This window comes from Dermacentor silvarum, chromosome 2 (assembly GCF_013339745.2).
Source record: "Dermacentor silvarum isolate Dsil-2018 chromosome 2, BIME_Dsil_1.4, whole genome shotgun sequence".
NCBI lineage: Eukaryota > Metazoa > Arthropoda > Arachnida > Ixodida > Ixodidae > Dermacentor > Dermacentor silvarum.
Genome location: NC_051155.1, coordinates 174,410,405 through 174,425,510, shown reverse-complemented (window position 1 = coordinate 174,425,510; position 15,106 = coordinate 174,410,405). Strand labels below are relative to the sequence as shown.

Below are 15,106 nucleotides of genomic sequence, written 5' to 3'. Positions count from 1 at the left end.
TCTTGCCTCTTAACGCTAAACCTAACAATTTTGCTCCATCGCTCTTTGCGCGGACCTTAACTTCTTGTCAAGCTTCTTTGCCATCATCCAAGTTTCTTCCCCATATGTTAGTGTACCGGTAGAATGCATTGATTGTACGCTTGCCTTACATCTCATCACAAATAGTCAGTTACCTCGGGCACCACCTTTGCTTACTGTGTACTGTTGTCTTTTTGCTAATATGTCCAATACAATTACAAGAGAATGCCCTAAACACAGCATGCCTCAAACAGGGCTCGATGCTGTGGTAACACCAACGATACTGTGGCGACGCCGGTACCATTTTTCTCGCCAGATAATGAATGTAATCGTGAAAACATCTTTGGACTTTGTTACAACAGCTATTAAAACGCCGTGACGTATTCTAGGGCGGTGGAGAATTACGTTGAGGCTAAATAACTCGCGGGTATACAGGCCGGGTGACTTGCGCTGACGTATAGGGACAAGGCTGTTGTGGTCTCTGTTCGGTGCCTTTCATCCTGGGCGGGAGCTGCTACATGTAATGACGGCTACTCCGAACAGGGTAGTCGTTACATGTTTTTTGTGACATCTGGTAGTGTAAATTAGATGTAATTATTATTCTTCAGCGAGCAGTACAAAAATATGAAATGTTTTTGTTGCGGATGAAAACGTCTGAAACGCATAGCATTTTTTTCGCTAGCATGCCAAGCAGAACCATCTCTCATAAGCTGTCCTCACTTTTTTCCTGCGTCTGGTAAGTAAAAAAAAAAAAAAAAAAAAAAGATATGCCGACACCTGGGTCTGAATTTTCAAAGAGTTCTAACGCTACAATTTTTCGTATAGGAGCAGATGCGAGCGAATCCTGATGTTCGAACTATTATTAGCGACGGTTCCGCACTTTAGGCGGAACATTGCCAGGCACATGGCCTGCACATACAAGGGTTCCCACTCAATTTAATGTTGCCATGCCATATTCTCAGATAGCTTCTGCGCGGTTTGATGAGCTGATGAAGTAGCATTTACATCAAGTAATGTTTGAGGGACACTTAGCGGGGTTAATGACGATGTGACATTGGCAAAAGCTAACGCAAATAACTGTCATCAATTCAAACTACAAAAAAAAAAAAACATTTCATCATGCTTGTTCAACGCGAATTCTGTAGGTAACAAGGACCGCGTATTAACCGCCTCACCATACGACTGCTTAGACGATATGCAGTATCCGTAGGTATATATGCTTCTCTAGAGATGGCGGACGTCATACCATGGATGGTCCGACGATCATTACTGACCTACATTCAATCCAGCCTCTAAACTTTAAAAACTTGCCTTCCAAAGCCCACCATCCAATGTTTCAATGACTATTTTGGTAAATTAAGGCAAGTTAGATGCGCGGGGAAGCCTGCTTACGGTATTTGCATATCGCTCGACCTCGGCTCACATACAACGGAACGGACGGTATTGCTTCGCCAAATCTAGCGACATTAACATCGGACATATGCAAAAAAAACCACCACCCAAGCACTCCGTTTAACTAGCGAAGATGAAACGTGCGGCCCCAGTGTTTATCACAGCGTTAATTACGGTGGTACAATTAAGTCTTTCTCAATTATTGGTTACGTCTTTGTGTTTCTTAATGAGGCTAGTGGCGCACCGACGGGGGGGGGGGCGGGGGAGTTCGGGTGTTGTTAGCCCCCCTGAGGGCCGTCGTGTTAACCCCCCCCCCCCCCCCCCCCCCCCCCCCCCCCCTACACCATGCGTCCAGCTCCACCAGTCCTACGTGTACCTTCAGCGCTCTGTTCACGTTGTCATTACAATTAGGAGTTGGCTTGAGGTCGAATTTTCCTGATTAGCAAAAAACACTCTATCACTGTCTTGTATTGATTCATTCACTCTTAAGTCTACTTTGAGTAAAACGCTGAAGAAATAAACATCGTCATCACACACACACACACACACACACACACACACACACACACACACACACACACACACACACACACACACACACACACACACACACACACACACACACACACACACACACACACACACACACACACACACACACACACACACACACACACACACACACACACACACACACACACACACACACACACACACACACACACACACACACACACACACACACACACACACACACACACACACACACACACACACACACACACACACACACACACACACACACACACACACACACACACACACACACACACACACACACACGCACACGCACACGCACACGCACACGCACACGCACACGCGCACACGCACACGCACACACATTAAATCTGTCCGTCACGTAAGGCAATGAATGGCTCATACCCCTTAAGCAATGGCTCATACCCCCGTAAACGCGGCCTCCCCATTACGGCGACAGAAGAGAAGTTCTACGCTGGAATGATGAGCGGCAACGGAGCCAGCTGTGGAAGAAGACGACGACGCTCGAGCCATTGCTTATGATGATAGTTTCTGCGTACAGGCGCGGCCGCTAGATGAAACGCACAATGTTTCATGGAGTTGCCGTGGCACAGGCAACGGACGGGCGAATCGGCTAGCCATATGCAGCTTCGCTGCAAAAAAGGAATAATGATGTGTTAGCCCTCGTGGACACAATACTTATAGATGACGAAGAAGAACGAGAAGACCGCAGGTTATTCGTTCATCGATTTGCGTTGCTTTTCTTTTGATATGGTTTTCTTTTTCCGCACCCGAGAATTTTCATTTTAAGTTTGCAACTTCCAAATTGTTCATTTCCTTGTCCTTATTCGTTTCATTTAGCCACCCGATTCATGGCCAATACCCGACTGTGGGTGTGCGCCACGATCACTCATGTCAACAACAACCACGAACAAGTCAAGCTCACCACAATGACAACACACAACTTCCTTGGTTCAATATTTTGGATCGCCCGTCATGTTTGCAAAATTTCAAAAAAAAGATGTCCGAAAATTAATTTTGCTGGCTGCCAATGCACAAATTCTGATGTCGCTGTGCTCACCATGCAGGTCATCCCGGTCACGACATTCGGACACAAAGCTAACGGACACGCAATCACACTCGAGATGCGAGTGTTTTCAGCAAACTGTAAAATGCAAGTGGCCGATCGAATTTCATTTTCGTCCTGACAGTGTCTCTGCTGTGAAGAACACAAGCTGCTACACTCCGTCGATGTGCGCTATATGCCAACGAAAGCTGAGTTGAGACAAGCCCGAACAAACACCCGTGTCTGCGAGCTGTACCTCGACTTTCATGGCTATAGACGTGCTTCGCTCGGTGTGCTTCGTCGCCCCCTCCCGGCAAGCCACGTTCCAAGTAGACGGCTATATTCCCGAACGTGGGCCGAGCGAAGGCACAGACAACACAAAAAGGCTGCGTCTGGCACATAATTCAAGTGTTCGCGACGTTTACATCCTTTGGAAGCTGTATACGTGAGGCGTGTACCGCTTTCGGGGACGTTCAATAGCGTTTTGATTTCGCGTTATTCAATGCCTGCGAAGGCAATATAGTTCTAGTGCTGGAAGATGTCGAGCCGGTGAGATATATGGCCGCAGCGAGTTCCCGGATATATGGTGCTTGCAAATATGTGGGAGTACATGGCGGCGGGCGGGTGTTCTTGATTTTTCTTGGCCTTCTCGAAGTTCCTGCAAAAGAGCAGGGATGATTTGAGCAGTACCAGCTCGAAAAGCAGGTTCAGAACGTAATGCGTTCTTTCAGCGGCATTTTTTCCTGATTGCGCCATTGTGTAGCCGGCATCGACCGTGGCCGCATGTTCTACTCCTACCAGGTCACTTGTTGAGGACAGGGACGGGCGGTAAGTGCCCGTAAGCCCGACTGTCTCGCCGGAACTCTTTCTAATGCTGTCTTTTTCGATGGCGATACTCACGTTTTGGATGGCTGGTAGCGATGTGCTGACCCTGAGGCGGTACCGCGCCTGATGTTTAGTAACGGTACTACGTCGCGTCTTGCGTGTATAAATTGATGCCCACCCTCGTCTTCTTCATGGTGATCATGAGGTATGTACGGGTGCCAGAATGGTCACCGAAATATGGTGGAAACCAGGAATGAAGATATCTTTGATGACGACTGACCGAGCACATGTAACCGACTCAGTTTTGTAAAGCTGGCATTTGTGCACAGCGTGGTAGTGGGAAAGTTGGGTTCATTTTTGTCTGTTATCTGGAAAAAAAAGTTAATTGGCTATAAAGCGGTAAATGCGAGAGAAATGCGTTCGCATAATGTCACACCTCTTTGAGGTCCCAGATCCATGATTCAAACCACATTCACCAAGTTGCAAAGTGTTGTTCAGGCGTTTACTCGGCCCACGTCCTGCCTCTTCGAGGTCCTTGATCTTATCTACTCGATGAGGTAGCCATTACTTCCGCAAGAAATCAAAATGCCTAATTAAATACTCAACATAATTACACTAATTCCCGTTTTATATGAATAATTTACGGCACGTATCTTACTCTACAAACTGTAGCTAGTGAGTTTCCAAGGTGTAGCCACGTCGAATAAATTCTCCGGGCTGCGCTAGTTCCGAGATATTAATTTTCAGTGTCCGACAAAATGCATTGGTGTGCCAGTTACTTTTGTGCTTCAGTGCATAAAACAGAGTTTTCTTCAGAACAGCAACTGGAACGCTAATGCATTTTGTCGGACACTTTGAACATTAATATCTCGAAACTGGTTCAGTCCTGAGAATTTCTTCCAAGCGGATACGCCTTGCGATCCGCTTGGAAGAACTTCTCAGGACTGAACCAGTTTCGAGATATTCACTCACTGGCTATAATTCGTACATTGAAATATGTGCTGTAATGGAATTAATAAAGAAGTGAATGAATTATAGGATATATATATATATATATATATATATATATATATGTGTGTGTGTGTGTGTGTGTGTGTAACACTTTTTTCCGCTGTGACACTCTTCATGATAACGCATTAAAAATGTCTGGAAATTAGCGTAAGGAGGAAGGACTGTGTTCACCGAGTCTGGAGTTTTGCCGTTTAAGTTGATTTCGTACTAAATGTACTATAGCACTTGAGCATTTGAGTACCGCTTGCGCCTGGTAGCTGCTCAATTGCAATTAAGGGATATGAGCCAAGATGGTAAAGGCTGGATGAAAAAAATTAAGGATAAAGACCGTAATGATGCCGATTTCGTAAATCACATTTATCAAACAGTGTCAATTTGGGGCCGCCAAGCGTATACATATCTTGCGAGCCCGATAAGTCGTTGAACTATGGCAGCTCCCTACAACAGGCGGCTCCTGAAACAGATTATTGCGGCGACACTAAAATTTCGCCCGAGTTCTCAAGCTCTAATTACAGTATCATTAAAAACAACGTGAAGATATGGAGGTTCTCCAGATATTAGCACCAAGCTATAACAATCATCAGGAGGATCCTGCGCCTATAGGATTATTTGTTTCTGCACTTATCTACAGCGTTCTCTGCCGCACGTGTTTTACACCAGGCAGAGCTTAACAAGGGCTCTCGAACTTCAGCGACCATTTTGAATTCCTCTCATGTACGCTTCTTCAGCGCTTATGTGACGAGCACTTGCGTTTGTCGAGGGCACCCGAAGAATGCATAAGGAGTTCATTGCGTATACACCGCTGGTTCAACGAGATGGCTTTGAAAGTATCGCTCAGTGGTATACCCACGTACATTATCTAAAAACATAAGCATATCTAATAAGCGTTACTGGAGTTTCACGACAAATGTTAACGTTGAAAAACCATCTGCATCGTTTGTATAAAAACATCGCTTCTACTGAACGCATTTAAGTAATCTTTGCGGCAAGATATTTATGAAATATTCTATGTTAACCTCAAATGCGTTCCATGACTTCAATGAAAATTCGGTAGAACCCATCTCCCGACTACTGTCGACAGTAATGCGTTTAGAATTGAACCAATATAGCGGTACAAAGCGTTGACACCGTCGAAACCAGCTATGTATGAGCTGTGTACTGCAGCGCTTTCCTAAGGACACTTGGCGCCGTGTAGCGGCGCCACCGTGACGCGTCCGCGTGGCCTCCGAAATGCATGGCGCGCTGGTTCGTGCGAACACCGAGAAACGCGTCGTGCAGCAGCCGGGTTCCTCTCTCGCGCTTCTTTCTAAACACGCAGCGTCATCTACTGGCGTTGGCGAGAAGCTTCTTTGAAGACACTGGTATTTGAGATGGATATTCTGGCTACTCCGTTTTACGTGTCGATTTTTGCGTCTGAGAATTATGTAACCCAGACATTTGCTCATTTTATTACGACGACTTTTCGATAGAGACTCTTACTGTTAGTGCAGCACATATTCTTCTGTTTCATTTAGTAGTCGGCTAGTGCATGTGCATAAAATTACATACATATACATACATACATGCATACATACATACGTACATATATACATACATACATACATACATACATACATACATACATACATACATACATACATACATACATACATACATACATGTCTTTCACCCTATATTATAAACCAATGAAAAGACGTAGCCATCGCCAGCAAACGGCAACAACTTCTCTGTTTATTTTTATGAGAAAAAAAGCTATCCTTGCATTATACCGCGGTTTGCAAATTCGGCCCTAGATCTCGTTTTCACAAACACACTCGAATGTTATAAGAGTATATTGTAAAGGCGCCGGCCTACGGTCATAACGAACATAGCAGTATACACGTGAGAGCGAATGTGGGGAATTAAGTCCCGGGAAGCTTTTCCTTTAAAAGAACAGCTTGAGAGCCAATTTGATGCTGCCGTCGCTTGAAATACGTCCGATCGCGCGATTAGCTGGCGGATGTTACTGCTAATTCTGGTGTACGAGCTGCTTTCAGTGAATACGAACCCACGACCTGCGCATGCCACTCGCGGTGCTTCACTAGCGCAGCTATATATACACGACTGAAATGCGACAACTAGGCCGCTTGGACGGCGCAAATACCACTCTGCTGCGCCGAAAGACACTTTTTAAACGTTCTGAAGCAGCTTTACTGTTTACTTGCACTATAAAAGGCTATGCTGAAGAAGTAATGGTTGGTCATTGTTGTTGGAAAGACCCGACATTTCTGGAAACACGCACTAATACCAAGAAAGGAGAGACGTGTGCGCTGATAGACACTGGGTGCTAGTGTTTGTCTCTTTTGGTGTTCGTGTGTGTCCACGAGTGCGTTGTCTTGACGACGATCCTTGACATGTTCAGCGGTACGAGCGCTAGAATGCAACCCGTACATGTGGAGGTCTCCCTTGGCCGGGGTGGCAATAGTATACCGCACTGCGGTAACGCTGGGCCAAAGCACGATATTACATTTGTTTTACGAAATGATAATAGTATTTAGATTACAAACACGTTCGTAATATCTCCGACTCCAGGGCATCATGGGAGCGCCATCATTGGTCGGCCTGCTGGTTGTTATGGTCGTGGTCATCGTTCTCCATGCTGGCGAAGTGGAATGTGGTGGAAAGGGCGTTAAGTGTGGTAAAGGGGTCAAAGGTGGCGGTTGCAAGGGGGGCGGCAGCAAAAGAAGGTGGCGGGACCCGATAAGGCGCCGTCCAAAATGGGAATCATCGGGAGGTGGTAAGTCATGGCGAATATATCTTGTCACAAAAAAAAAAATAATACTAAGACCAAGCAGATTAAGACAAGTCTTCAGCGACGTTCGATTTAGCTCAGTTCAGTTTATTTTCGTGCAGTTAGTTCGGAGCACGAATATAGTGAGATAGCTGTTATATCGGAAGCAACACTGTATCTCACGCATTTTGTACTTGAAAGGGAAGTTATACAATGCACATCTTTTAATACCCAAATTGGCACAGAAATCGGTAAGTGATCCAGGCATGAACAATTCAGAGACGAATGGAAATTATACGTTTGTGCCCGTCATCAGTGGGCCAATAAATATCAAACGACATATGGAACTGTTTCGGAAAGTCGTAAAAGCCTGTATTATCTTGCACGGCTAGCGTACCTTTAATAGGCGGGGTCAGTGTAGACATCAAAATGAAAGGAGTTTCTGAAAGGGCGTTTAGTCTGACAACGGGGCGATGCATTGGCAAAGATGATAACGGTCCCCCTTCCCCTCTCGGCTGGCGAAATAAAAAATCGAAGAACCCGGAACCGCTGTCGTAACACGTGACCACGCTGCCTGTAACGATGGTAGCAGCTGCCATGCCGAGACAATGGCGCGAGCGGAGAAGCCGGAGGGCAGTGCGCGTGCGTAATGGTGACTAAACGAGCGGGCATGCTCCTTGCCTGGGCTACGCAATTAAAGTGACTGCTGATTTCCAAGTATTGTAAGTTTTATTGAAATGAAGAGCAACAACTGCACCACCAACAGCAGAAACATTTTTAGCTATGCTAACGAATATTTCATACTGCCGCTTTAAGTTTGGTGTGGTCATGCACAAATCTCATGAAAACACTTCACCCATCAAGATGTGAATGCCCTAAAAATGTTCAAAATGCCTCCCTTCCACAGCATCGCAAAACATAAACCGTTCTCGCGTCGTCTCGATAACTCTGCGCAGTACTTCTGGACGGATGCTCTCACAGGCAGATATTATCCTGTGCTTCATTAATTGACATCACTGGGCTCTGTTACATAAACTCAATCTTTAACGTAGCCACAAAGAAAAAAGTCGAGTGGGAAAGCTCAGGGGATCTCGGCAGCCAAAACATTGCTCCTGCAGGCCCGATCCACAGTCGTGGAAAACGAGTGTCCAACCAGCTGTTTGCCGTGGTGGAGAAATGTGGTGGTGCCCCGTCGTGTTGGAACCACACTTGGCGCAGATCATTCAAGGGAAAGATTAGAGACAAAGTCGTCGACGACAACACCTAATATTTCTTTCGTGTATATCTTTCCGTTCAAGTTGTACTCAAAAAAGTAAGTTTCAATAATCCTGCGACTCCACACATTCACACTCCAGTGAACTTGATGCTTGTGCTGCCGCAGCCAGTGTGAATTTTCGTGTGACCAATAATGCGCGTTGTGAATATTCACAGTGCCATTGCGGCAAAACTGAACTTGATCTGTTCAAATTATTCTGTGTAAAAAGTCGTTTTCTACATCAATTTTGATCACGCCCCAATTGCAGAAGTCAACTCGCCTTTCAAAGTCCGTCTCACTTAGGTCCTGGTGAAGGTAAACATGATACGGACGGAACTTACGCTTTCTTAGAACATTTGCGACTGTTCCAATGGTGCGACAGTACTGATGGGCAATCTGTCGGATGCTGAGTTCTGGCATCGACGTTAGGCACGCGACAACGTCAATTTTAAAGTCTTCATCGACGATTGTATTCCTGTTCTGTCTCGGACGATGGACTGACCCTGTTGTGCGAGAGCGCCGAAACACGTTACTGAAGGTAGGCCTAGGTGGAAGGGGACGGTGTGGGTGGCGAGCCGCGTACCAATGAAGCCAATGAAGCGTTGCCATTCATCTCAGCCATTGCAAGTACCACGTCTATTTTTTCTTCAGTAGGATACGTCATCCCACCAGCAGCAGCCATATTAGCACGAAGGGACTCCACGTGGATATTCTTGGTTATCCTTCCCTACAGGGGCGCCGCTATTCCAGAAGCACTCTAGTAGATAACAGTGAAGCTAACGCGTCCACAAGATGATGTCCCGGTGCGTTCTCAAGTAATACAAAAACGTGCCAAAAAAAGTTCGAAAATCGGGGTAGCTTGCACTAGTTGCGCAAGGCTAAAGACACAGCGGAGCTGATCGGTTCCTAGCTGGTCCTGGCTATACGAAGTGTTGCTAAGTTATACGAAGTAATGCCAAGTGATGCTAAGTTTAACGAAGTCTATAAGCATTTCTTTGTGGTCCGTGGCATCGGGGAACGCCTCGCGAAGCGCTTGCAGTCAGAGCACACGTAAGGGAAGTGGGTCGAAAGCTATGCACAGTGTACGGGCGGCGCGCAGCCGACGACACGCCGGGATGACGTCATGGCGAATGCGCAGTAGCGCGCAGCTGGTGGGAGCTCGGCCGAGCCGCCGCCAGAGGCACCTGCTGCAGTCACGGATACCGATAGCGCTCGGCGCTAATGCGGGGAAACGGAGAATTAAGCGTGGATGGCGTCGGCAGCACCTCTGCGCGTTGCCTCGCTGGTGCTGCTACAATTTGTTTCTCTCTCTCGCTCGCATTTTCACTTTCTCTCTCGAGCATAGCGCGCGATGCGCGCACTCTCTCGCTCTCATTTTCTCTTTCTCTCTCTCGAGCATAGCGGGCAACGCTTCGCGAGGTGGTTGCTTCTCTCTCCCGAGCATAGCGCGCGACGCTCCGCGAGGTGGTTGCCAGGCAACGTAGTGACAGGCGGCACACATTACGGCCGGCTTAAACAGCTCCGCTGTTAAAATGATCTCCTGTTATCGCGTTTAACAGGATCACGCGTACTACGTACGGCACACTGCACTGTCATATCTAGATTTCGCCACCCGAGAGGGGAAGGGGAACAGTTATCATCTTTGCCTATGCCTGCGCCTTGTTGTCAGACTAAACGCCGCACGCAACAGCACGTCACATCAGGGAGGAGGTTTGCGCCGATCCTCCCTCTCTTGCATGCGTAATCATGCAAACGACAATTAAAATTTGGAGCCGGATATCTCGGAGCACAGACATGATAGAAGAATTCTGCCAATTGAAATGGTGCGGAAATATGACTGCCTCTAACTTTTGAATACAAACGTACACACTTACATCAGTCAATAAAAGTAAATATTTTAATTTTAATTATTTAGGCTGCTGACAGCGATAATTATAATCTCACTGGCCACATAACATATTTGCACACATGATCTTAATTGGCATGCGTTCCAGTGCCTAATTTTAAGAATGCCATAAAGCTTAATTTTGAACACCCGGTGCAATATCACCTTCCAATGAAGGGAATTGTAACCTGAATTTCCTTCTTGCCCAAAACGAAACTCTTGCTGCATACTTTCTATGCATACATTCTGTAACCTTACCTTACTGAGTTCATCTAGCTCTTGCATATGTCCTGCCAGCAGTTTCTTGCCAACTGATCATAAAGTTCTCTGAATCTCAGCGGCATTTGCCTTGTGCATTTAGGACTGAAAGGCATTACACTGCGATAAAAAATCCTGAAATTAATTTTCATGGATTGCACAAAGCAGTGGTAAATACGATGCATTGTTAAACTTCGGGCTGTACCATTTTGTCTGCAAGTGCTTCGCTTGTTCTCCGTGACAGCGGCAGGCGCCGGCGTCCCGTTGGAAACGGGCGATGCCAGGAACGACGACGAGAGGTCGGACAAGGTCGAGCAGCGGGCCGAGTCCCGAAGCGACGAGAGGGCGCCCCTGGTCTGCTTCGTGCGCGGCGAGCAGTTCCACCGGCCTGGAATGAAGCCGTTCGACTTGAAATCCCTGCCGCTTGAAAAGTGCACTCACATTGTCTACTCTTTCCTGGAGACGGACAACAAGACCGGAGAGCTCATGTTCCGTAAGAGAGGCGGCAAAGACGAAAAGGGTGCGTTTGGTCCTCTTTTTCCTAGTATATCACGCCACTCGGCTCCCGGGATTAAACAGGGATTTACTGTGATGCAAAATGTTTAACCCAAATACGGTCTTTCTAATTGAATATGCTCCTCTGCCTTACCGATCAGACGAGAATATTCTGATAATGCCTAGACAAGCTATTCAGGGAAGATTGAAATTGATTGAAGGAAGAGGGCCTCTATTCGCAAATTCTTTTTACGTGAGAGTGAGAGTGCTACCTCATTTGACGGTGTGTGGGCACCTCCCACCCATGATAGTGATCACCGTGACAGAAAGACCATCGCCGCGGCCATACTCAGTCGCAGACTGCACTTACAAAGTAAAAAAAAGAGTGATTTGTTTATCTCGCTCACATGATCAATCAATCAATCAATCAATCAATCAATCAATCAATCAATCAATCAATCTTGATCTTGCAATATCCCCATACAGGTGAAACAAAATGTTCTAGGAGGATGTTTGCCCAGGGGGATATCACCACGCGCGGAACTGTTATTTTTAAACGTCATGCGGTATCACGTGGCTTCTAGTTACTACGAACGTTGTTTAAATGCAGGGAGCTTACGCGTGAAGGAACTCTTTCACATGAACGGCACTTCAGGAGCAACTTAATTAACGTAATTTTCTTGAATTCTGTTTCCTCGTCCGTGCGCTGCTTCAATGGTCTATGAGGTCACCGACACGAAACAATTTCCATGGGTCTTGTCGCCACTGTCGTAATGCGTCAATCACGCCGTCATGACAGCACAATATGTTAAGGCAAAAGCCTTAGCTGTCCATGTTGGCGGTGCCCTTGGCAGTGGCCTTGACGAAACTGCGCCGTGACGATAAGTGGCTGACGCAGCAAAAAATGCTCGGACTGACGTAACCTTTCGCACGGAGGTTCCTGTAAACAAAGCAAATTAGTGGCTTTGAAAAGAAAACTTCGTACATTTCGGTTGGGGTGGTAACCGAATCCTGGCCTCCGGGGTGTGAGGCAAGCACGCTTCCCTGAAGCCACGGCTGCTACACGGTTCTGGCTTTCTAAATGTGTGCCTAGTGTGTGCGTGATTGCACACCTCACGTCAAAGTCTAAAGGTGTGGCCTAGTGCGTGCACTAACATGCTGCACTTCAGGTACTACGCTAAGTGTTCATATGTGGCGATCAGGAGGTCACCTTAGTGCCACACGTGTACTTCCCATTGCGGCTCGTTATGTCTTGCAAGAAGTCTATCCCCGATTGTATAACTTAATGCATTACCAATATGTCTTACAAAGAAGTCTAACCCTGATTGTATAACTTCATGTATTACCAAATATGCAGCAGGCTTTCGCCTTCTTTTGTTACAAAAGTGTAACACCTGCCGAACTTTTTCTGGTGCCGTTTGAGTGCACGAGATACGTGAAAGTACACAGAGACGTGAAGCTGATCGATTTATCGTGTTTACTTCCCAAACCAGTGCTGCGGGCTATAAAGAATGACGCAGTCGGAAGCTCCGCAATATTTTGAACCAACCTTAGTTCTTTATCGTGCACCTAAATCAATGTACATGAGCAGTTCGGCATTTCTATGTCATCCGAATGTGGCCTCCGCCACCGGGAATCGAACCTGCAACCTTGTGCTCAGATGCTGAGCCACTGCGGCATGTCCGATGTCAAAACCAGCAAGTAACTTGCGTGGGCGAAACTGCAAGATTAAATTAAAAAAAAAAGTCGCAGTTTCGCCCGGTAGGCGAAGCATGAGTTGCAATAGCAAATTTACTAGTATAGAGTATACGGGGAGTGAGTGAGTGCGAACTTTATTGAGGTCCTGAGGAGAAAGAATTAAAGCGGGGCCGGAGGCCCCGCCAATCGATCCGGTGGCTCCACCCAGGTCGGGGCCGGTAGACAGAGTATACGGAGTAAGGATAGTAGTTTTATGGGTTGCATAAAGATGGACACATTCGCTTACTAACTGAATTAACAAGCATGGTGTCCGCGCGCTCAAGCAAACATGAATAGATCACACTCGATGGCCGCAGACAAGCCCTGTCAAAACGCTGGTGTCAGCAAAGCGCGGCAGGAGCAGTGACCGACGGTTCGTGTGGTCTTTCGCTTCAACGCAAACTGAGCGGCCGAAAGCACAGCGCATACAAAGGTCAGAGCCGTCTGGGGATCGCTTTCAAGATACGGTGCGCGCGACAGCCCTCAGCCGCGCAAAGTACGCAGTTCCTGGCATCCAGAGTAGAAGCCGCGCACGCTCCCTCCCGCGCTGCCTTCCCGCTTTCCTTCTTTCACGTGGGAGATTGAGTCGCCAGTTCCCCTAGCGCCCGGTCACAAGATACGAATTTAGTGCCGCAGCTAAATGTCGCCTCCCCTTCCTCCCTCCCATCCCCCCACGGCCTTTCGCACGACCGGAGACGTTTGCTCTCCGCTGTGCGTTCGCTCTCCATGAAAGCGTGCGCCCCTCGCGTGCTTTCACTCGCACATGCAGCATACGGCGCGCGACGAGTTTATCGCCTTTGGACTTTATACAGAACCTCACGGCGACGGGGACGGCGACGACGATGGCGACGGTGACGACGACGACAATGGCGAGTACGACGGCGACGGCAGGAATGCGCTTGGAGTGTCCGTATAATTGCTATCGCAATAAAAGTTACCAAGTACCTGGAAATTATTGTCGTACTTCAAATTCAAATTAATGATACTGCTTTAAGCATGCATGGGCTCGCTAAAAATAATAATAACAACAACTAATCAGCATTTTTCTTACATGCTAGTGAAAACCTTGAAGTCTTAGGGAACCATTGTTACATGTCCTCTCTATTGCAGATATCTTGAAAGAGCTGAGCAAACTAAAGGAACATTCAAAAGGGAAGCACTTGAAGATACTTTTCAGCTACGGCGCCGGCGCGCACACGCAAAGCCTGATGAAACAGATACGCGACGAAGGGAAGCTCCAGAGCATGGTGAATCACATCGCGTGGTGGCTGGAGAAGCTAAGCCTCGATGGCGTAAACTTCCATCTCGAGGGACCGGGTCCCCCCGTCTGCAAGAGAAAGGAGATTATCATCATACTGAAATTCATCAAGGTAAGGAACTCTGCAACAGACTGCTGCGTGGATTATTTAGGTCAACTCCACAGGGAACAAGCACAACGAAGCAGGTGCTGCAAGTATATGAAGTAAAAAAAACATTTATTATGGCATAATTAACCATTTAACTGGCAGCTCAACAATATTGTTGACCTAACAAAAACATCTGCAAAAACTAGACAAATCCAAATATTAGTCTGTGCCTCTCAATTTACCTTCATTTATGTACCTGCTCAACAGTGGTATTGAACAAAATGTAGAGTGTGAGCTGCAGCAGATGTATTGCTCACAAAGCCTGAAGGCTTCGTCGTTATCTTCTTAGCGCACTTGGGGGCCAATGCGAATTTCTTTTCCTTTTTTACCCAGGCTTAAGAGCTTGGTTAAAAACTTCATAAACTTGGTTTCTTAACTTCAAAAAGGTACATCTCAAGAACACACATTAACCTTGCCAAAGCAAGTGCCAGAGACCAGTTTTGGGCCGTAC

At 46.8% G+C, this 15,106-nt stretch overlaps 1 protein-coding gene across 1 annotated transcript in view; it reads left to right on the top strand.

Moving 5' to 3' along the window:
• Nucleotides 1-7,426: 7,426 nt before the first annotated feature.
• The window catches only part of LOC119440574 (endochitinase), a 37,776-nt gene continuing 30,096 nt past the window's right edge, over nucleotides 7,427-15,106 (top strand). Inside the window, exons 1-3 of the mRNA XM_037705472.2 lie at nucleotides 7,427-7,625; nucleotides 11,262-11,537; nucleotides 14,360-14,619. Coding sequence (XP_037561400.1) covers nucleotides 7,427-7,625; nucleotides 11,262-11,537; nucleotides 14,360-14,619 — 735 coding nt within the window. The remainder of the gene's footprint in view (nucleotides 7,626-11,261; nucleotides 11,538-14,359; nucleotides 14,620-15,106) is intronic.